The sequence below is a fragment of the Diospyros lotus genome, chromosome 12 (genome assembly GCF_014633365.1).
Source record: "Diospyros lotus cultivar Yz01 chromosome 12, ASM1463336v1, whole genome shotgun sequence".
Classification (NCBI taxonomy): Eukaryota; Viridiplantae; Streptophyta; class Magnoliopsida; order Ericales; family Ebenaceae; genus Diospyros; species Diospyros lotus.
Genome location: NC_068349.1, coordinates 5,238,005 through 5,263,006, shown reverse-complemented (window position 1 = coordinate 5,263,006; position 25,002 = coordinate 5,238,005). Strand labels below are relative to the sequence as shown.

Below are 25,002 nucleotides of genomic sequence, written 5' to 3'. Positions count from 1 at the left end.
AAATTTATGTTATTAATATTAATAATATAGTTAAATAATTTTAGTAGGATTAAATAAAATTATTCTGCACAATTGGGGTTTTAAATGTATAATCTTAATAAAATTAGATAATAATATATAATTTTAATTAAATTAATAATAATCACAATTAGAGTTTTAAATGTGGTGTGGTCAGGGCTTTGGTTCACGGGTTTGGTTAATTGTAAATTTGGAATAAATTTAAAATTTGTAAAATAATTTATATTAAATTTTTATTAAGTTATTAATATTACTATAAATTTGGTTGTTAAATAATTTTTTTAGGGCCAAATCAATGTTTTCTTAATTAATTTTGATATTTTGACTTTAATTTTAATTAAAATAATTATTCACAAAAAAAAAATGGTGTATTAGTAATGTTCTTAAAAATATAGCCTAATTTTCTAACTTTATTTTTTATTAAATCTCTTGTTAGAAATTAAAATAATTTAATTTTTTAATTTTATTAATTATATATTATAAATTTAAAATAATAAATATATGTTTTTTAATTTTTTAATAATATGGGTTTCAAGATTTAAGCAAGGTTTAACTTTAGGTTTAATGAAGATTAATCTTAACAAAATTATACAATAATATATAATTGAAATAAATAAAAACTTGTTGTTTAGTCTAGTTTAATTCAAAAAATGATTAGTTTAACGATAAATAATATGTTTAAATATAACAGTTGAATGTTCAATAATATAGTTGTCGAGTTAGTTATTTATTTAATATAATATTAAAATTATAACTATAAATATAATATTATTAATTATTTGGTTAAACTTTTGTTACTTGGTAAAAAATTTAAAGTTCTGTACGTCTGAAAATGGAATTATAAATTACGTACTAAAGGATGGTTTTGTGAACTTTTAGCATAGTTTTTTTTGTCATACATATTATTTAATTTAAAATGAAAATTTCGTCGCATCGTAAGTAGATTGATAATAAGTGTAACCCAAGAAGGGGCAGGATTACTAGAGAATTTTATGAGGGTGTCGATGAGTTCATTCAATTTGCATCTAACCCAAGAAAGTTTTAGAAGAATAGAAGGAAAGTTAAAGTGTCCTTGTATGAAATGCGAGTGTCTAAGGTTTAAATCAGTCAATGAGGTGAAAAGAGATATTTGTAAACATGGATTCATGAAAGATTATTATTATTGGACGTATCATGGTAAAGAAGTGCCTGTTATGCCTCATTCAGTTATTGAAAATGAATATTATAGAGAAGACAATTTTAGGGATTAGTTTAATTCCTATGAACAGATGGTAATGGATGCGGCTGGGCCATCAAATGCGCCATATATAATGCAAGAGACTGGTACTGGAAGTGGTTATCAGACTTATAATGTAGATGAAACATCGAATGAAAATGCGACTTGGCCATCAAATGCGCCATATATAATGCAAGAGACTAGTATTGGAAGTGGTTATCAGATTTACAATGTAGATGAAGCACCGGATGAAAATGCACAAGCATTTTATGACATGTTATCTATTGCACAAGCTCCATTGTATCCAAACTGCGAAATAGAAAGTGAACTTTCTGTTGTAGTTAGGATGTTGAGTATAAAGTTTGATTACAACATTCCCGAAGGTGGATATAATGAAATCATGTTGTTTATGCATCAAACAATGCCAATTGATTTTTATCATACCAAGAAATTGGTTTCGTAGCTTAGCCTCGATTATCAGAAGATTGATTGTTGTTCAAATGAGTGTATGTTGTATTACAAGAATGATGAATCCGGGATGAGTTGTAAGTTTTGCGGTCATCCTCGTTTTAAACCTATAAGAAGTGGGAAAGGAAAATTTAAACAAATTTCTTATAAAAAAATGTGGTACTTGCCTCTCATACCAAGACTGTAGAGAATATATGCTTCTACGGTTACAACTGCGAGCATGAGATGGCATCATGAAAGTCGGAGGGAACCTGGTGTTTTGTCTCACTCGTCTGACGGGGAAACATGGAAACATTTTGTTAGAAATATCCTAACTTTGCCACCAATCCTAGAAATGTGAGGCTTGGTCTTTGTGCAGATGGATTCACTCCATATGGTAATTCGGGTCGGTCGTATTCTTGTTGGCCGGTTATTGTGACACCATATAACTTACCTCCTGAATTATGTTTGAAGAGAGAGTTTCTTTTTCTGACTGCTATTATTTCAGGTCCATCAAATCCGAAAAACAAGATAGATGTGTTCTTACAACCTTTAATTGATGAACTAAAATTGTTGTGGTACGAAGGTGTTCTGACTTATGATATATCAACAAAAAATAATTTTTTCATGAAGGCTGCTCTATTATGGACCGTCAATGATTTTCCTGCCTATGGAATGTTATCTGGTTGGATGACATCGGGTAGATTAGCGTGTCCATATTGTATGGAGAAAACTAAATCATTCAACCTCAAGTATGGTGGAAAGACGTCATTTTTTAACTATCACGAACAATTTTTGCCTATGGATCACGTCTTCTGGAGAAATATAAGTGCATTTAGAAAAAACAGAGTCAATAATTCTTCTCCACCACCACAGTTAACTGGAGATACCGTTTTTCAGAGAGTCTGTAATTTTTCCTCTATCCTCCAATTACAGGACTGTGCGATACCTGGGTATGGTGTTGAGCACAATTGAACAAAACGAAGCATTTTCTGAGAATTGCCATATTAGAAAGATAATCTAATCCGCCATAACTTAGATGTCATGCATATTGAGAAAAATATTTTTAACAATCTTTTCAATACAGTTATGGATTTGAAAGGTAAAACTAAAGATAATACCAATGCTAGAATGGACCTTAAAGAATATTGTAAGCGCAAAAAACTTGAGTTAATAGACCGTGGCGGGGGCAAATATTGGAAACCTAAGGCCCAATACACGTTCAAAAGGGAACAAAAGTTAAGTGTTTTTATGTGGATAAAAGAACTTAAGCTCCTTGATGGATATGCTTCCAGATTAGGTAAGTGCGTTGATATCAGAAACACAAAGTTAGTTGGGTTGAAAAGTCATGATTGCCATGTTCTCATGGAGCGATTACTTCCAACGGCATTTGTAGCATTACTAGATCGAATTTTGAATTCGGTTACTAAGTTATGCCATTTTTTCAAAGATATTTGCTCAACAATATTGAGGATTGAACACCTAGATGTCATGGAATAAAATATACCCATATTTTATGCAAATTAGAGTATGTATTTCCTCCCGGATGGTTTAACCCAATAAAGCATCTCTCAGTGCACTTAGTTTACGAAACAAATGTGGGGGGACCAGTACAATACAGATGGATGTATCCCTTTGAAAGGTACGTCTGGTATAATTTGAATTGTTAATTTTTAACGATAATAAAATTCTTTTATATTGATGAGATTTTTGAATGATTTAAGTTTCTCAACACTTTAAAGAAGAAGGTCCGCAATAAAGCTCGTGTAGAAGGATCCATATGTGAGGCATATTTAATTAAGGAGCCGTCCACATTTGGTTCATATTATTTTGCACCAAATGTTCCATCAAGAAGAACGAGAGTCCCTCGAAATGACGATAGGAGAGATTCTTCATATCCACAAATTTCCGTGTTCAATTATCCAGGCCGTGCTGCGAGAGCAATGAAAATCAGGTGGTGGATGGTTCATATAAATTTATCCTTGGTTCATATTAAATAATCGATATATTATTTAAATTTTTTAGCATGTACACTAATCTATTGCGTCAGCTATATTCAAATATCACAGACGCAGAAATAGACAAAGAAATAAAGAAACATTTTCCTAAGTGGTTCCATCATCAAGTATACTACTTCATATTAGATTATTTTTTAATTAAACTTTAAAAATACATTGCGTGATTTAAATATTTTCTCAGGTTAATTCGAATACTCAAGTTGTTACAGATTCATTAATTCAGAATATAGGATGGGGACCGACTCCAAACGTGCGGTATTGGCCAATGTATTTCGAGAACGAATATAAATTTCATACCGTCGAATGGAGTACTAGTAGATCTACCAAAAATTTTTGTGTTTACATGCCTGGGATAGGGGTTGGATCCTCAGAGACCTATTATTACGGAAAAATTTTAGATATTATTGAATTCGAATATGCAGGCCTACCAATCAAAATGGTAGTTATGTTCAAATGTGAATGGTACGATCCAACTCCCAAGGGAACCAAAATTCACGAAAAATATGGTATTATCGAGGTTCGATCATCAAAAAGGTATAAGAAATATAATCCTTTCATTTTTGCTCAACAAGCTGAACAAGTGTATTACGCGTCGTACCCCAGCACTTGCCGTGATAAACGTGATTGGATGGTTGTAATTAAAACAAAGTCACGACCTACAATAACTGCTCCTGAGGCTAACATGGAAGAACCTTTCTAGGAGGATGAAATACCAGAACTCCTTCAAATTGATCAAAATGATGACCTTAAAGGTAGTTTACAAGATTTAGATGGGATAGTCGAAGAAATAGATGTTTCAAATATTATTCAGCAAGAAGAAGATGATGATGCAGAGGAAGAATCTATATCAGAAGACGACGAAGAAGAGTTATTGTTTGATGACATAGATAGTGATGAATTTGTAGAAGAAGATTGATATATTTATGAATGCATGTGAATTTAAATATATATATTATGATATAATATCGATCTTTTGTATTTTTTAATATCTGTGACCTCGTACGTTTTATTGTGTTTTTTTGTTTCATGTAATTTAAAAACAAATGTCAAGGCATTCATCTCCCGAACCAAGCAAGGGTAAGGGTAGTAGGGGTAGAGGAAGACATCGATCTTATAGGAACACACCTTCCCCAGATCCTAGTAGTGCTGGTTCACAGTCTTCTCCTTCTGTCTTCACACATGCTATTCTGTCTACTCCTATATATCCTTAGCCATCGCACCCACATGCTTTTGTTCCGATGCCTCAGTTCCAACAACCATTCCCCTCTATGCCATATCCTATGGGTTATACTACAGTCCCACCCACATCCCACCCACCTGAGATTGCACCATATTTTGTCCCCTATACCGGGTCTACTTTTCATCCCATAGGAGGTTCATATCCATACTCATTTATGCCGACACCATATGCACATCTTTCGACATTTTTTCCTGCGCGGAATGTTGACCCGACTCCATCTGAGCCAATTAATATCGACCGAGCTGATCACCGAGTAGAGTTATCTTGCAATCAGAACTGTGATCAGTGAGTATCTTAATTATATTCTTTTTAATTAATTATTTGTGATTTTTTACATATAAATACAATTTCTTACATGATAAATATTAGTTTCATAGGTTTTTCCCCGAAGTTGGCCCACCAAGTGTATAGTCCAAGATTTGAAAGAGACAATACACTGAAGCTTGGCTTCATTGGGATGACATGCCTGAATTAACACGACGGATGTGACTAGACGAATTTAGCGTAAGTTTAATTGTAATTTTTAATTATAGAAAGTTTAAATTTAAAATTGTATACATATTTATTCATTTTTAATTTCTTGTAGAAGGAGTTTAACTAGCAACCCGATCAGAGTGATCGTATATGGATCACTTGGAATAAATCTGGTCGAAGAAGTTTTAGAAATAATTTGAACAAAATTAAAGGAGGTACAGATAAGAGGGAATGGATGGATCCGATGGTGCGGCGAGCATTACAGGCCAAGTGGGATGAAGATGAATACAAGAAGAGAGTAGAACAAAACAAAAAGAATCGCGCATCCGAGACTGGTGGGTTAATCCACACAGGTGGATCCATTCCTTTCACAGAGAGCCGAAGAAGGATGGTAATTAGTTTTTTTAGTAATTAAATATAAATTTTATAAAGCTATATAATGGTTTTAATTAGTTTTTATTTATTTTATATATTTGTCATGCAGGGAAGGGAATTAGACCGCGAGCCTAATGAATTTGATATTTTTAGGAGAACCCACACTCGAAAGAATGATCAAGGACAAGAAGTGTGCGTTGATGATAGATCAAAGACCGTTGCGGTAATTGTATTTTGTATAATTTAATAAACATTATAATTTAATAATTTTTTTAATTAATTGACAACGTCAATATTTTAATTTATATAGAAGGCGTTCGAGAGATTAAATGTAGAGGCATCTTCAGCATCAGCCGAGGGTAGTGAGTCATCCTCTCCACCTACAATCGACGAACGTCAGATTTTTTATCAAGCTGTCTCTGGTAGGAACAAGAAGGGTCGTGTCTACGATCTCGGCTCTCAAGGTAGTCAGTCTTTCCCAGATGGATCTGATAGCAGTTCCAGTGTTTCATATGGTTTGTCAACGGAATTAGAACAAATGAAATTAAAGGTCACCCAGTTGAACGATGAGTTACATTCTGCTCACACTAAGGTCGTCCAGATGGAAAATCAGATGCAATCCACCGAGACTTGGATGAATACGGAGGTGATAGAGGTGAGAAATGAGAATGTGCAGTTGCGTCAGTGGCAGCAACAGATGATGGCGTAGCAAGAGCAGATGAATACACAAATGATGGCGTTACAAAAACCTGGCCAGTCTTATCAGCAACCTGGACCGTTAATTCAACCAGGACCGAGTAATTAGTTTTTTGATGATGAGGAACAAAATGATGATGATTGTAATGATGATAATTGTAACTGAATATTTATGAATTAATCAGTTTGACTTACAAATTCAGTTTTGTTATGAATTTTGATATGAATTTAGTTTGACTTAATATGAATTTTGATTTTTTTAAAAATAATATGTTTTTAATTTATAATAATTAATTAAAATAAATGATTAATTATCATTAATTTCATTTATATATAAATTTTATTTTAAATAAATATAAAAGATAAAAAAATTTAAATAATAATTAAATATGAATTTTTCAATAAATATATTTTTATTTATTATAAATTTTTTAAATTTTATTTTTAATTTACGTTAAAAATTGTTTTTTTCAATATTTTAAAAAATTTTATTTATATAAAATATTAATAATTTGAATTTACGTTTTAAATAATATATTTTTTTTTATTTTATAATTTTTTTTATTTTTAAAAAGTGTATCAGCGGCTATTTTTTGTTGCTAAAATTTAGTGATACCAACTTTAGCGATGAGTCTTCCCCCGTCGCTAAAAATTTTAACAACGAATTTTAATGTTTTAACGATGGAAAATTTCGTCGCTAAAACTCTGATTTTTTGTAGTGTTTTATTTTTTCTATAAACACCTTAAATACTCCCAAATGAAATAATTACCTTAATTTCTCATTTCAACATAAATATTCTGCTTAAACCTCCAAATATTCAATAATAACCTTAATTAATTATAAATAAATTATTTTAATCCCATAAACATATCAAATTTAATATAAAATCTCACATAACTCAATAAATCACCATAAAACCCATAAATTAATTATTTCCTTAAATCCTCAAATGTTCAATAATAAGTTCAAATACCATAATTAATAATAGCTATTTGTCTTCAAAAATTCTAGGATGTTACAACTTCTTTCGAGAAAAATAACTTTTGTAACCTGCCAGAGAACATCGGTGACCTCACTAACTTAGAGAGTCTCGATTTGCATGATTGTGAAAGACTCCAATCACTCCCCAAGCTTTCAAGTTGTGGACGTTCGTACAATGTCATCGATGTTAACAATTGCAAGTCATTAGAAAGCATATCACTTGAATCAATGATGAACTATAAGATCATGTCTTGTTACAATTGCCCTAAACTATATGAGAAGTATTCTGTCGACAAAATTGGAACAAGTTTTCTCAACTACAAGGTATTAGCACTATTTCTTTTATATCTATTACTATATATATATATAGTCAAAAATGGATCGAAATGGTTTATTATTTTTTTTGTGTTATTAAACAATGATTATGTTACTAATTTGAGCTAATTATTTTGCAGTTTATACACCTTAGCAGTGAAGAATCAAAATTTGGAATGTACTAACACATGACATGATTTATGCTTATATATATGCAGGGTGCACTTTCATTTACTATTAGGAGTCATTCATGGGGCATGTTTCTTGATTGGTTGCAGCATGAGACCACAGACTCATATTATGCTTTCAAGGTGCCACCTCTTGGAGTCGGAAATAAACATTTTATTCGATGCATTTTGTATGTTGTCCACACGGTTGAGGGTAGGTATCCGGGTTGGATGGGTTCCGGATTACACAACAAAACCAAAGATTGCCACCATAATAATGATTGTTACGCATTGCTTGGAGATCTATTCACTTTTTTATTATAGTTCTTTTCATGTGGGCGAGTTGGACTTGGAAGAAGGCGATGAAATATAAATTTCTTATTACACAATATTGGATGACACAAGATTGAAGATTGATTGATTGGGATATTATTTATAGATATATCACTCATTTATAGGTTTATATAAGAAGAAAAAAAATAAATTAATAGCCTAATTTATTCTGAACTTAGGGTTATTTTACAATTTTATCCTGTTTTGAGAATTGCTTCAATTTAGTCATCATATTTTAACATTGATATCAATTTTATTCTCAATCAATCGAATGTGTGGCCAAGCTTATGTGAGGGCTGAGACGATGTGTTAATGTATCCAATAATTGACACATCAACAAAACAACATTGTTTTATCTTGCTCAACCTAACCTTGTTAGCCTTATCCTCTTCCTCTTCTTCGTCGTCTTTTACTAAGAAGCTTCCTCCGAGCCCACCTTCTGTTTCGGTCATCAACAGTTTCCTACTGCTCTGTAAATCATTCTTGGAGCTTGAGCCTATCTTTCGTCGCCTCCGTGACCAGCACGACCCTATTGTTACTCTCCGTATCGGGTCCCGTCTAACCATCTTCATCAGCGTCCACTCCACAGCCCATCCCGCCCTTTTCTAAAATGGCGTTATATTCTCCGACTGACCTAAGGCCCTCCCCACCAGTAACCAGCACAACACATTAGGTCTGAGGCCTACGACCCTACCTGGCGCCTCCTCTGTCGCAATCTCACTTTCGAGATCCTATACCCATCTTACGTCCAATGTTGTACCTGAGTTTTTGGGGCCCTGAGGCGAAATATAAAAATGGGTCCCTGAAATGTAACCACTGAAAGTTGAAGAAGATTTGAAAGACTGAATCTAATGAGCCAATCGGCAATCGAGAGGTAGCGAGCCACTAGAGACAGCGAGCGATAGAGCACTTCCTCAAGGCGTGTTATGCCTTAGGAAATTTAGGGCTTTTTTTTTTTTTTTTTTCCAAAATTCCCTAAGACCTATCTAGTGTTGAAAATAACACAATCATAAAATAACCGGAAGCTAAATCGAACCTGCTCACAGCATTACATAAATAACTGAATATGGCATTTATTACAAAGTTGATACATAACGTCTGAAAATAAATTAAAACGTACATAATTCTTGAACTATTAACATAACATGGCACATTCACTCATTTCTTAACGTCTCACACCACTACACATCTTCAACCTCTGTATCATCACTATAGATCCCGACTGGAACGTCGAATGTTCTAGGGGCGAACCCAAGTTAGATGATAAACCATCTAAGTAAGGTACATAATGCTATGTCATATGTATATGCAATGTCTTTCATCGTAAGTGTCAACTGCACCCTCATGCTACCTACCATTTTAGCGGCCACCTCTCTCGAAGCCGGGGTGTATGGGTGCACCCTTGGTAAGGCAGCGATGCTAGTTCGTACTCCCTACGGCCTCATATGCGTGTGATCAATGACATCAACGTGTATTTATGCATTTCATAGTCATGTCATGGATGCAATCTATGTGATGGATACATTTCTTAGTATGTCAATATGATGTAAGCATTCTCGAAGATATAATCGTACTAAGCTTGAAACAGTACACTTACAGCTAAGTTATCTCGAAAGGTGTGTCGGCCTCGAAAATCGTGCCGAGAGGCTATTTCTCAGTCTTCTTGCCCTCAAGGACTCCTAAAACATTAATTTATTTTTAGAATATCATTTTACTATTTTTCATAATTTCTTCAATTTTTATTTTATTTCTAAGCCTTATCTCTTCAAAATTACATAATAATTATCTAGACTTCCATAAAATCTAATTTATCTTTACTAATATTCTTTAAATAATATTTTTAGCATTCTGAAATTTTGTTGGAATTTTTTGAATTAAATTCCTATTTTTCCTTATTTCCATAATAGAAGAACTATTTAAATAAATGACTAATTTAACATTTTTTCGAATATTTTTTTTTCATAAAACAAGACATAAATAAAATTCCATTTTTAATAAAAAAATTTCAAAATTTTATTTCTTTTATTTTTATTTTTTTTTATTTTTTTCTTTCTTTTCTTTTCTTTTCTTTTTTTTTCTATTTCTTTTCTGGAGGGCGCGTGCAGGCCACGCACCTTCGCCTCACATGTGGGTGCGTGCGGCCACGCGCCTGATCCCCCCTTCCGATCATCTTCTCCAGCAGCCTTTTTGCCACCGGCGATGCCACCGGAGCTCCAAGCTTCAAAAGAAGCTTCTAGCCCCCCTAAAGCCAATCTCTCGAACTCGAATATGGCCTTAAATTTGTGAAAAAACGTAACAAAATACCTCGTTTTGTCGATCGAAGTCTCAACTCCGACGGCTTGTGCGATTTTTCGACGAGCTCGATTCTCCTTCTCCTTTGCTCCATTGGCCACCAAAATCACCAGAAAGCTTGCCCACACCTCGAGGATCAAAACCCTACTCACAAAAGCTCTCAAATGCTGCCCAAATACCCGATCTTTGAAGTAAAAGAAGTTGATGAATAGCCTCACTCGAACATGGCTATTTATAGCCCAAATTTGACGTGACTTGCCATATCATGGACGGCCACGCGTCCTAGAGGCCATTTCGGCGTCCTCGGGAGCATTTAAAGCCTCCCTTACCTCTGATTTTGCTTGCTTGCAGGCTCGGCCAGAGCATGGCCGCGCGCCTGCTACAGATTTTATTGATTTTATATATATATATATATATACGGATATATACATATATACATATATATACCTTTATACCATACATATATACATACGTACGTATACCTATACATTTATACTTCTTTTTATACGTATAATAGTAACATGCATACTATATAATAAGCATATACTATATGATTTAATTACATACAAGTAAAAAATGAATTTAAACATCATAAACATTTAAAATTCCAATAATTCCTTTAGGGTCACATACCTTATATTATTAAATAAATTTCACTACATACTCACTAAAATTTTAATAATTTTTCTAGGGCCTAAAATCAAGATTTTTACGGTATCCCAAGGTATTACAAGAGGCAGCGAGCCACCAACCACAACCCACAAGGATGAGCAACTGAGCAGTGAGCCACTGGCCGCGAGAGCGAGGGCGAGCGTGATGGAGAGAGAGATGTAGGGCTAGGGCAGCGAGCGAAAGAGAGGGAGGGAGAAGGATCGCAAACTTTGCAGATGAGAAAGGGGTGGGCGGCTGGGCTAGGTTTGGCAATGGGCCCTTACAAATAGGGATGTTTTCAATTTATGGGCCCTAAGTAGTGAAATTTTCATGAGCTTTGAGGCAGCCACCTCATAGACCTCATGAAAGATCCGGCCCTGCTTGCGTCAGTCCTACTCCCATGCCCTGAAATGTGTGCTCTCTATCCTCATCCATCACATCCTCGACTTCGGCGGCGACGCTGTCAAGGTGGCGGACCATTTCCAGTATGCCATGTTCTGTCTTCTAGTGCTTATGTGCTTTGGGGATAAGCTGAACGAGAAGCAAATCAACGAAATCAAGGCCATTCAACGCGACTTGCTATTGAGTTTCAACCGTTTCGATATTCTCAATTTTTGGCCCAGGTTAGGGAAGATTGTGTTCTGTCATCGCTGGAATGAGCTGATTCGAATTCGTTGAAATCAGGACAACTCCTCCTCCTCTTTTAAAACCCGAAGTAAGAATAACTTTGAGATTTCAAAATGCACAAGGCAAAACCGTGTCGTATTGCTGATATGTATATCAGCATTCAGCACGCCATCTTAGCCAGCACATAAAGTAGGCCACACATCTAGTTGGATAAAATTGAGCCAAGCAATGGACAACCCACTCATTTGACATAGACTTGCAGAGTGAAGCAGTGAATGAAGTTTTGTGTGTTGTTTCAATTCATGGAGATAACATTCATTTTAAAATTTAAATTTGTTAAAAATCAGCAAATATTATGTGTTGAAAATGTTGATAACTTATTCTTAAGTTAAACAATATTACGATTAAAACCACCAACTATTATGGGTTAAAAATCTTGTTAAATTACAATATCACAATCAAAATCATGGTTGAATTGAAGTTCCATCCTCCTTGTTGAAATGAAATGGACCGCAAACGCTGTTTTTCTTTTTTTAAATTTTCAAAATCTTTATTTCCCAAAAAAGTATTTCAAAGTCTTTAATCACTTCACCACGTCAAATGGTGTCATAACCTTTTCATTTCCCTTTTATAAATTAAAAAATTAAAAATTAAAATGTTTTGATAAGGACCTAATAAAGGACAGGTAATTATTTTACCAATAAAATAAAATCATAAGTATTTCTTTAAAAAATTAATAATATTTTTTAATAAACTATCAATTACATTTTCAAAACTTATAAACATTTGTGCTATCTGTAAAAAGTGTTTATAGTTTTAAAAAATAAATACTTGTTAATATATAAAAATATTTTTTATTTTAAAAAAAGTAATTCATAATTTGGTAAAGATGTATTGTGAATTATTTAAAAAAGTATTTATAATTTTATGAATATCAAAACACAATATACAAAACTGTAAGAACACCCCTAAGGTTTGACGAAGTTTGAGAAACAACAACTATCCCAATTGTTAAACATAAAATACTAAAAACTCATTTTAGCCTATGTCTCTCTCATTTTTCTTCTATTTCTCATTATTGTTGAGCCAACTTGCTTATATTAATTAAGTTTTAATAATTAATAAAAAAATTTAATATATAAATTATAATATTTTTGATGATTAAAAAAAGAATAAATTTATTATTGTGACATAGATATAGCGACACTTGAATTCACAAGGGTTTATTCAATTCAATATTTGGTTTGATTACCCTAAGGTTGCAAGCATAGTAAATTTATTATTGTGATTATATTTAGTTGCCTAAAACACATATAACACTACTTTTAAAGGTAAATTTTGTCTTTTTTTTAAGTACAAAAGATTGTACTAGCTATCTTCCAGAATACATAGATCTTCAAGTTGATATGCATCTACCAATTTAGAAACAGAAATAATATAACAATTTACTCTAAAAATGAACGGTAAGGAGCAAAATATCCGGTGTATTTATATTTAGAATAAAGTACTATTTTAATCTAAAAAATAAAATCATGATAATATAAAGACTTTTAAAACTCTCCTGTTTCTCTCTCATCTCCTTGTCTTATTTCTGGCCACAACATGAACCCAGTCTTCTTCAACACCATCAAAAACAACGCGCCAAGGTAGTTAACTTCTTGTGATGGTACCTCACTCAAGCTAGGGGATGCGACACTTCTATTTTTTTTAATTCACCCCCATCGTATTCGGGAAAAGCGTTCAAAAACCATTAGGACGGTGGTTGATCAGTGGGGCACTTCCTGATTCCACAATTAATTTATAAACCTATAATTTAAACATTAATTATGATATTTATAATAATATTAATACATTAATCTATCATAAATTTGTATGGATATCATTAAAAGTGTCCAAATAACACTTGGGACTAATTTGGTATGGTGAAAATAGTTTGCGCTCTAGGAAGAGAGAACGGGAGGATGGTTGAGATGATAGAAATAATTGCCCACAAGCTTCTGAATGTAAGATTGAGTTAGATTCGCGCCCACTTATTTCAGGATAATGCTACACGGATGAATGCGGCGACAAACGAGTTGACAAACCCGTTCCAAATATTTTTTAATTAATTTTATATTTGCCCGCCCATTTTCAAACCTACTCTCTCTCTCTCCCAAAACCATCCTCTCAAACTGTCTCTCCCCCACTTTTTCTCTCTCAAACCCCTCCTCAAACCCATCCTTGCTGGTGCAGCGTCCGCCCCCACGCCGCTCTCACACCTCCATCGCTGTCAACCCCGCCACCACTACTCGAACCATCGTCGCCCAAAGATGGCACCACCGCCATCTCCCCCGCTAACACCGCCCACTACCGCCCCCTGCTTGCATAGTCATCTCCCCTGCCAACACCACAAACACTCCCGCCATCGCAGTTGCCGTCACCCCCTCCCCCACCGGCCACTGACCACTGTCGCTCGCCCCCCACACCGCCTCTTGCACCGCCTCACCCCACCCGCCGTCGCAAGCAACTGTCGCCCAAACTTCACCCACTCTCTCTCATCATCAGCCTTGAGGGAGGAACGTCCCACCGCTGCTCCCATCGTTGTCACCCAAGGATGGCATCACCGTTGTCGCCCCCTCGCGCGCCACTCAGACCGCCCAAACTTCACCCACTCTGTTTTGTTTTTTCTTTTATTTAAGAAATGTAATTTTAATACAAAATAAGGGATGATTTTAAGATATAATTGATACTGTTGCAATAAGTTGGTATTTAAAGTGATCTTAAATGAGAAAATAAATTATTTAATTACTTGTGTGATCTTATTATATATATATATATATATTAATATTAACATTTTTAATGACAACTATCAAGATTGTTGTTGTTACATCTGATTGCAAAATAATAAGAAAAAAATTGTTGTTATATTTGATCATAAAATAATAAAAATACATATCTAATTATATTAGATTTAATTTTTAAAATATTAATTTTACTCCAATCTTATTTTACACTGATTTAAGTAATTTTACCAAGTTTTAATTTTACTCTAATCTTATTTTACACTACTCCAATTTTATCAAGTAATTTTACTCCAATCTGATTTAAGTAAAATATTAATCTTATTTTACAGAAATGTTATAATTTTATAAGTAAATAATTTAAATTAAGTAATTTAATTAATACCCTCAAATTGAAGAAAAATTAATAATAGAGCATGAAATAAGCGAAAATAACACAAGCAATATTTTTTACTTAATTGTCAAATATACAATCAAAATAAATTATGTTCTTTCATAATTCAAAATAAATTATATTTTTAAATTTTTATTTCAACAGCGAAATCCCCATAAAAAAACAACAAAAGCAAAAAAAACAACAGTAGAAAAAAAGAAAATATATAAATATATATAAATGTATATATGTATATGCAAAAAATTAAAATATTTATAAATATATATAAACGTTGTTTTTACAGTCGCGATGGGGTTTGACGGTGGTGGTCCGAGCGACGCAGAGGGTCGACGGCGGTGCAAGAGCGGTGTGTTGGGAGGGGGAACATTACAACCTGCAAGGGTTTGAGAGAGAGAATGGGGGAGAGATGGAGTGGTTTTGAGACAAGGTGGGAAGGGGGAGACAGTGCAACCGAGTCTGAGAAAGAGAATGAAGGAGAGATAGAATAGGTTTGAGACAGAGTGGGGGGCGGGAGACACTGCAACCAGGTTTGAGAGAGAGAATAGAGGAGAGATAGAGTGGGTTTGAAAGAGAGTGGTTTCGAGAAAGGGAGTGAAAGTGAAAGAGAGTGGGAGCTTAGAGTAAAAGAAAGAGTGAGAGCTGAAAATTAAACTTGTAATTTTGGCTCGAGGGTTAACTTGTAATTTAAACGGGTTTGTCAATCCGTTTGTCGCTGAGTTCGTCCGTCTAGCATTATCCCTTATTTCAAGGTGTGTTGCAATAGTGGATGAGATTCTTGTACACCTAGTCAAGGTTGTCGGCCATCTCCATGATCAAATTCTTGGACATGTGGGGAACAAATCGGCTGCCTCTTTGTTGGTCCCACTAAAGTTGTCGATAATCTTTTTGAGCTCACAATTTTGATCTCATCACTTGATAACCTAAAAAAAAAAAATCCATCAAAAAAAAAACATATATACTGATTAACATATAAATAAAGCCTTTTTAATTTGTCATATAATTGAAATTATAGGATGGCGGATCCGCCAAACCCAATACCCAACCCAATCGAGTTGGGGGTATAAAATGGCATCTAGAAAGACATCATCACCAATCATTTATGGATGATTCCGACAATCAAAATTAATCATTGGAGTCATCTTACTCTTATGACACACATATTCAAAAATCAAAATGATCTAAAGAATGATCTTAATAAATTTAAAAATAAATTTTTTTTATAAAAGGTTACTTATTTTTGGAAGCGCATCATCGTCCATGAAAAATTTTAATAATTGGAACTGATCATAACAATCATCTATGACCCATATAACCAAAAATTAAAACAATCTAATGGATGGATGTCAATAGTTTTTGAAAAAAATATTACTTTTTCTGGAAGGGCATCGCCGACCACAATCCATAATAGATTTCAATGATCAAAACCAACTATGGGAATTGCCTTGGTCTTGTAACACACAGACAAAAACCAAAATAATCCAATAGTTAAATCTCAACATATCTAAAAATTATTTTTTTTTAAAAAAGGTTGCCTTTTCTGAAAAAGCATCATTGGCCACTGTTTATGATAGATTTCAATAATCAAAACTGACGTTAGAATCACCTTGGTTTTGTAAACCAATATATAGAAAAACCAAAACAATTCAAACAATTGGATCACACTAAATTTGAAAATTAATATTAAAAAAAATTACTCATTTTTAGAAGGGCATCGTCAACTATTATCTATGATAAATTCCAATGATTAAGACAGGCAATCAAAAATTTCTTGATTTGGTGAGTCACATATCTAAAAATTAAAATGATCTCACAGTTAAATCTTAATATATTTATTTACATATATTAATAATTTTTTAGCATTTTAATTTTTAAAATTATCATAAATGAAAAATAATTCAACAGATAAAGCAACTTAATTATATATGTTGAATTATGGATTAGAGTTGATGATCTGGAATGATGTTATATTTTTTCACAAATAAAAAAGAATTAATTTCTTTACTGTCAGAGTTAATCAAGAGGTCTTGGACCACACTTCCCTTTCTCTTTTTTCTATTATCAAGCAACCTTTCTCTTTTTTCTATGCATCAATAGGTCTCATGTGCCGTGGGGTACACTTTCCTGTGGAGCACACTCTTCCTTTCTTTTCTTTTTCTTTTTTTTTAAAATTATGCACTATCACTCGTTTTCTTCATCAAACTCACTCTAAGATCATCACGAGAGAAGTAAATCAGGGATGTACCTGGGTGGTTAAGTGTTTTTTTTTTTTTAAAACTGTATTTACTAATAACACTTACCAATTAAAGACCACTCCTAGAAAATAATTTTACCTCTCTCAAGAATCGATCCCACGCTAGTAGCCATCTACATAACATTTACAGCTCTCTCCTTTGCCACCCAGCTATGCCCTTGGGGCGTCTTTTTTCAATGTATCAAATCACAAGAATAACTAATAAGTTACCCTAGTATCAATAAGTCATGAATTTTATATTAAACTTAGATAAAGATCAAAGACTTATTTGTGATTTATCTCTAATAATTCAAAATCACTGCCGTGAAGCACACTTTCTCTCAATACATATATGGTCAAGTATTCATGCAATGGTCGCGCCCCAATAATGAGGCGTGGGGGCAGGGTCAAGGCGACCCTCCCTTGACTTCATGCAACCAAATTCAAAAGTTAAAAGCTAATTGTGAATTGAAAATCATTTATGTCTCTCTAAGTAAGTTTTTATTATTTTAAAAATAATTTAGATAAGTTTTTAAAATGAATTAGAGATGATATTGTGCTATTTTTATGTAAATAGAAAAATGTATTTTAAATCTTATTTTCATAATTTTTTCTTTTTAAGTAAAATAACAAATGGTATATTTGATATTTATTTTATTGACAAAGTTTTATAACCTTAAACTTCGTTGCTCACTTAATAGAATACATAATATATTTACATATATTTTTATATATAACTATAATATATATTATGAGAGTAGGGGTTAGATTAGATTCTACTGTGTCTTAACACTTACTGAAAATAGTTGAGGAATACTGAAATTCAAAATCAATCTCTGTCAAATATCATTGATTTCTTCACAACCGAGGCCATGTATAAGAGGTATATATATTTTTGCCTCCAAGATATAGGTCGAATGGTAGAATAAGCGATATATTGAATTTGTATTAATAGGTCGTAAATTTGATTTTCATCTTGCGTAGTGAGATAAAAGTCTCACACTTACGATTTACTTTGTTTGTCGAAATTAAATGTATGAGCAGTGGAAGTCCCACAAGAACAACCATCCTAGGAGATACATATATTTTTTATTTTATTTTTAAATATTAAATTTAGATTGAACCTATACATTAATATATAAATATATATATAATTATATGTATATATTATTTTTTTGACCCAACAGTAGTATTTGTATATGTATATTTTGAAAATAATATAAAAATTATCATAAATAAAAAAGAATTCAACAGAGAAAGCAACTTAATTACCATGTATCAAGTGGTTTTTTATTTTTTATTTTTAATGACTTAGGTGTTTGAACTTCGTCTACTTAGTTTTGAAGGAGATCGATCTTCTCTTTAGTTCAATTTTTGAGTAAATCAGACACAATCACAACCTTATACACTCTCAAACAGGCACACGATCAATCTGCACTAAATGAGACATTTCTACTTCCACCAAAAATTAATCTTTCACTGCTCTCAAAATTTTTCCTTTTTAAAATTTTACCACTTACACATGCCTAAATCAATCTTTGTCCTAAATTCTATTAAAAATAATTGAAGAATATTTAAACCCAAAATCAATCTCTGTCAAAAATCATTGTCTTGTCCCTAAATGCACAGTACAAGAGTGCTCATCTCTGTGATCCTCCCCCACCACACCACCAATATGATGTCTTCTTAAATTTTAGTGGAGTTGATACTTGTAAAAAATTTACTAGTTATTTGTTAGTAGATTTAAAACAAAACGGTCTTCGAACATTTAGAGATGACAAAACACTAGACAAAGGCTCGCCGTCCTGCAATTTCAACTACAGGATAGATTGAAAAAGGCTTCCCCCCCCTCCATATAGATGTATTGAAAAATTATATGATTTTCAAGAAAGAAATAGAAAACATATATAATTTTGAAGTAATGATACAATGACAATTTATTTACATATATCTAAATTTTCAAAATTATCATAAATAAAAAAATTCGACAAAGATAAAGCAACTTAATTGCATGTTCAATTATGGATTAGAATTGATGATCGTCCCAACTTTTGTGCCATCTCTGTCGCTAGTATACTAGTCTGTCAAAAAAATTCTACTCATTTATAACATTTTGTATGATAATATAACAAAAGGTTTCATCCTCTCCAATGCCACAAACAACGTTATTTTAATTCGATCCATGGAGCTTCGCAAGGGTTGCCGCAGTGGTTGAAAGGCAACCTGCACGCAATAATTCAACACCATAATTCAACACTAAGATTCGCAAGTGGTAGAAAGGACATTAAAAACTGGCCCCACCTCACAATAATTCCACATCATGACGTGATTTGAAATTGCTTGGAATTGGGATTGGGATTTGCCCCTTCCATTTATCATCCTCTTCAGTCCTCACCAGTTTGTGGCCATCTTCAAAGACTCAGCGACTGCAATCTGATCAAACTATTGGAAGCAAGTTTTGCAAGTTTGTTTTAGTTTTATTTATTTTCTTAAATATTGTGGAACATGTGCTGATTATTAAATTATTGTGATTGATTGATGATGCATTATAATAATCCGACCAAACTAGAGTATAACTAATTAATACAGTGTTTTGTTGTTCTTCTTCCTGCTGAATTGTGCTTTGAACTTCATTTTGTGTATATATGGTTGGTTTTGTGTTCAACGTCTTCATTTTATTCATGCCTAGGCTTGTCCATGGCTGCTTCATCATCATCCCCCATCCCACCACCAATGCGGGAATACAATGTCTTCTTGAATTTCAGCGGCCCTGATACTCGCGAGACCATTATTAGTCATCTACGAGTTGATTTGGAGCGAAACAACTTTCACACATTTAGAGACGACAAAAACTTGGATAGAGGACAGAGTATTGGGCCAGGACTATTGGAAGCAATTGAGGATTCATCAATGTCTCTTGTTGTGTTCTCAAAGAACTACTTTGCATCGTCATGGTGTCTGCGTGAACTAGAGAAGATCATGAAGTGTAGAAATAACTCACAGCATTTTGTTTTGCCCATCTTTTATAAGATAGAGCCATCTGATATACGACACTTAAACGGGAGTATTGCAGAAACCTTGGCCAAAACCTTGGCCAAACACGAAGAACTTCCCAAGATGGAGAACTGGAGAGCAATTCTAACTGAAGTTGCCAATTTGAGTGGTATCGTCTCCAGTCACTATAGGTATACTTTTGTTTTCTAATAATCACTTAATTTTGATCATTGAAATGCTTGCAAAATTATAGTGTTTTTCTTTCTTTTTTTTAATTCGATCCTTTTGGACGAATTAATAGGGATGAAGCAAGCTTGGTTAAGGATATTGTTAAAGAGGTTCAAAGAAAATTAAATTTGTGCATAGATTTAAATGTTGCAACCCATCTAGTTGGAATAGAGTCTCGTTTACAAAAGCTACTCAAGAAGTTGTGCTTGGAGTCATCTGATGATGTTCGCATTATAGCAATATGGGGAGTCAATGGACTAGGTAAGACAACAATTGCCAAAGCTGCGTATAATTGTATTCGTAGCAGGTTTGAAGGTTACAGCTTTGTCGCCAATGTTAGAGAAAAATGGGAGCAGTCAAATGGGGATTTGCTTACTTTGCAAAATCAAATTCGATATGATATCTCGAAGAATAAAAGTTATAAAATTAGAAACTCTCATGAGGGGGTTGAATTCTTAAAACGCAGAGCTTTCTATGGAAGAAAAGTGCTCATAGTTCTTGATGATGTAGATCGCGTGAAACAGTTGAATGCACTAGCCATTGATCCAAAGTTCCTCTATCGTGGGAGTAGAATTATTGTAACTGCTAGAGATATTTCTTCCTTGAACTCGTTTCAATCAGCGCTTACCATATATGAGCTTGAGCATTTCAATATGGATGAATATCTTCAACTCTTTAGTTTGCACGCCTTCAACGAACATTATCCTCCAGAGGACTTTATGGAGCTTTCAAATACAGTGGTGGATTATGCTGGGGGTATTCCATTAGTTCTTGAAGTTTGGGGCTCTTTTTTGAATGGTAAAAACCATAGTGAGTGGAGAGATGCAACTATAAAATTGAAAAAGATTCCTCATGGTGAAGTTCAAAGAATACTAAGGATAAGTTTTGATTCACTAGATGAAAAAGAGAAAAAATCGTTCCTAGATATAGCATGCTTCTTTGATGGTGAGAGTAAAAATTTTGCCATTCAAGTATTGGAAGCCTGTGAGTTTTTCCCAGTAATTGGACTTCGACACCTGGAGGATCTTTGTCTCCTAAAATATGATCCAGGACATGCAATTGTAATGCATGATATTCTCAAGCAGATGGGTAAGGAGATAATTCGACAAGAGAATGTTGATTTTCCAAGAAAACGCAGTAGATTATGGGATTCCAAAGATGCCCTTAAAGTCCTGAAAAATTGTGAGGTGAGATCCACACTGGCTAATTAACTTCTCATTAACATTTGATGTTTTCTTTCTTTGAGAAAAAAACAAGAAGATGGCAAACAAAGGAAATTAGGACAAAAATCTACCAAAGATTTTTTGTTGTTATATAGCTTTTGATGTGTAATTGTTGCATATGCACATTCTCAATCCTATTTTTTCCACCAATGTAATTAATTTTTCCTTTGGTATGTGATCGATGGTAGGGAACTGAAACAGTTGAGGGTCTTATCCTATTTCACAACGGAAAAGATTTTAAAGTGAAAGCAAAAGCATTTCAAAAGATGACAGGATTGAGGGTGCTTCATCTCAATCATGTTCTACTTAGTCCTGGCAACAAGCTTTTGTTCGAAAATTTAGTATGGCTACGTTGGCATCACTTTGATCTCAGTGTTTTGCCATCGCAATTGTACTTGGAGAATTTGGATGCTCTTGACCTAAGTTACAGCAACATAAAACGAGTTTGGAGGGGAACTAAGGTGACAACCTTTATTTCTTATATATTTATCTTTTTCAAACATTGATATAAATCACTTGGATGCACATTCACCATGTATATATCATCTTTTATTGTTGTTTTCAACAGGTTTTAGGTAAACTAAAGTTTCTTGACCTCAGTTGTTGTGATAACTTAACCACAACTCCTAATTTCTCTGGGCTCCCTAATCTTGAGAAACTGATTCTTAGCCAATGCGTAAGATTGCAAGAGGTGGATAAGTCTATTAGACATCTCAACAAATTACTTGTTCTAGATCTCAGTAGTTGCAGGAGAATTAGGAAGCTTCCGATGGAGATTGCTATAAAACAAGATTGGAGGGTAATTATGGTGAAAACCTTTATTTCTTATATATTTCTCTTTTTCAAACACTGATATAAATCACTTGGATGCACAATCACCATGTGTATATCACATCATATGAGAATTGATCTTTTATTGTTGTTTTCAACAGGTTTTAAGTCAACTAAAATTTCTTAATCTCGGTTGTTGTCGTAATTTAACCACAACTCTTAATTTCTCTTGGCTTCCCAATCTTGAGAAATTGATTCTTCGCAACTGCGTAAGATTGGAAGAGGTGGATAAGTCTATTGGACATCTTCAGAAATTACGTGTTCTAGACCTCAATAATTGCACTAGCCTCAGGGAGCTTCCGTCGGAGATGGCCAACTTGAAATCTCTTGAATATTTAATAATGCATCGACCCTTGAGCCAATGTCAAACATCGCCAAAAGGGAGTACAGGTTTTTTTCGGTTGCCACTAAACTTTGGAGTGGGCTTAAGGTGCTTAAAGTGGTTGCAGATACATGGCTACTCTTTGACTCAATTACCTGGATCTGAATTTGGTTGCCTGCCAGAGAGTATATGCAACCTTACAGAATTGAAGGGCTTAACAATTAAAAATTGCAATTTGACAAATCTGCCAAGTGAAATTGGGAGATTGAACCGATTGGAAGTATTGAATCTTCAAGGAAATAACTTTTGTAGCCTACCAGAGAGCATCGGTGAGCTTACTAACTTACGAGATGTCAATTTGTCTCATTGTGAAAGACTCCAATCACTCCCCAAGCTTTCAGGTAGAGGAGGTCCGGACAGTTTCGTCACAGTTTCCAATTGCCCATCATTAGAAAGCATATCACTCGAATCAATCATGAACTATAAGTTCATGTCTTGTTACAATTGTCCTAAGCTATACGAGAAGGATTCTGCCGACAAAATTGGAACAAGGTTTTTCAACTACAAGGTACTAGTGCTTTTTCTTTTATATATACTACTATATATGTAGTCGAAATGGATCATTATTTTTTTGCTGTTATTAAACAATGATTATGATACTTAATTTGAGCTAATTATTTTGCAGTTTATACACCTTAGCAGTGAGGAAACAAAATTTGGAATGTACTAACACATGACATGATTTATGCTTATATGCAGGGTGCACTTTTATTTAGAATTGGGCATTCAGGGGGCATGTTTCCTGATTGGTTGCAGCATGAGACCACAAACTCATATTATGCTCTCAAGGTGCCATCTCTTGGAGTCGGAAATAAGCATTTTATTCGATGCATTTTATATGCTGTCCACGTGATGGACATCGTGGACCATCTTTCATGGCCCATGGTCTGCAAACTCCACAACAAATCCAAAGACGTTTGCAACTATTTTACATTGACCCGGACATTTTCCCGGGAGTGGACTCGCACATTTATTGGAGATCAGATCATTCTTTGTTATACTTCTTTTCCTGTGTACTGCTTGCAATTGAAAGAAGGCGATGAAATAGAAGTTTCTTGGACGTGTGAAAATATGGTTTTGAAGAAATGGGGAATTCATGTTAGTTATTACACACTCGATGATCATCATCAGTAGTAGGTCCCTCTGTAACACAAGATTGAAGATTGATTGAATCAAGAAATTGATGAAATCTATTTTTTTGTAGCATATATATATATATATATATATATAACCATTTAGTCATGTTTTTTAAATTTTTTTCCCACATTTGTTAGCTGTTGGCATGTAATAAAATATATTCTGCAAGCTTTATAATAAATATTAGTAGAGTTAATGTCGCATAGACACTCTAAATCAATTTATACTTTACATGTTTGACATGATAGGATATGTATACAGTAAATTCTCAAATACATGAATCAAGTAAATATATAAAATATTTGTGTGTGATTTTGTCTAAATTCTTTTAAAATCATGAATTCAGTTTAAGGGTTTAAAAACACTCAAGATAGTCTAAATTCTAATTTTACAAATGAACACAAAATTTAATGTAAAAAATCAAAATCAAGAAAAATTATGGGGCATGAAGAACAAAATATCACCATGATATTGGTATAATAACAGTGATATAATTGCAATAATTCTAGAGTGTTGGGTACCTATTTATAGATCTGCTATTTATTTATAGATATATACAAAAAAATGACTGCAATAATTCTAGAGTGCCGGGTATCTATTTATAGATTTGCTATTTATTTATAGATATATACAAAAAAATGATTTAAACAAATCTATATTCTATTAGAAAATGAGTTATGAAGAAAATAAATCTTGAAAAACCTTAAAGAAGATAAATATTCAATTATAGATGTATTCAAATCACAGTCAATTTTGACGTCATAATTACAATCAAATTTAATGTTCCAATTACAATCAAATTTGAATTTTGAATCACAATTATAACAAACTTCACGTTAGCACGAAATATAAATATGAAATTATTCATAATTTTTTCTTATAGCAAAATCACGGAGAATTAATCTCCCTAATGAATGCCAATCAATCTACACAATGCCTATTGTAGTTGATA

At 33.4% G+C, this 25,002-nt stretch overlaps 1 protein-coding gene across 1 annotated transcript; it reads left to right on the top strand.

Moving 5' to 3' along the window:
* The first annotated feature begins 19,615 nt into the window (after window positions 1-19,615).
* On the top strand, window positions 19,616-24,247 carry LOC127786900 (disease resistance protein RPV1-like). The gene is made up of 7 exons (XM_052314632.1): window positions 19,616-19,719; window positions 19,945-20,440; window positions 20,551-21,664; window positions 21,889-22,161; window positions 22,269-22,508; window positions 22,633-23,421; window positions 23,613-24,247. The coding sequence occupies exons 2-7, from the start codon at window positions 19,953-19,955 to the stop codon at window positions 24,045-24,047; spliced, it is 3,339 nt and encodes a 1,112-aa protein (XP_052170592.1). The 5' UTR covers window positions 19,616-19,719; window positions 19,945-19,952; the 3' UTR covers window positions 24,048-24,247.
* The last annotated feature ends 755 nt before the right edge of the window (window positions 24,248-25,002 follow it).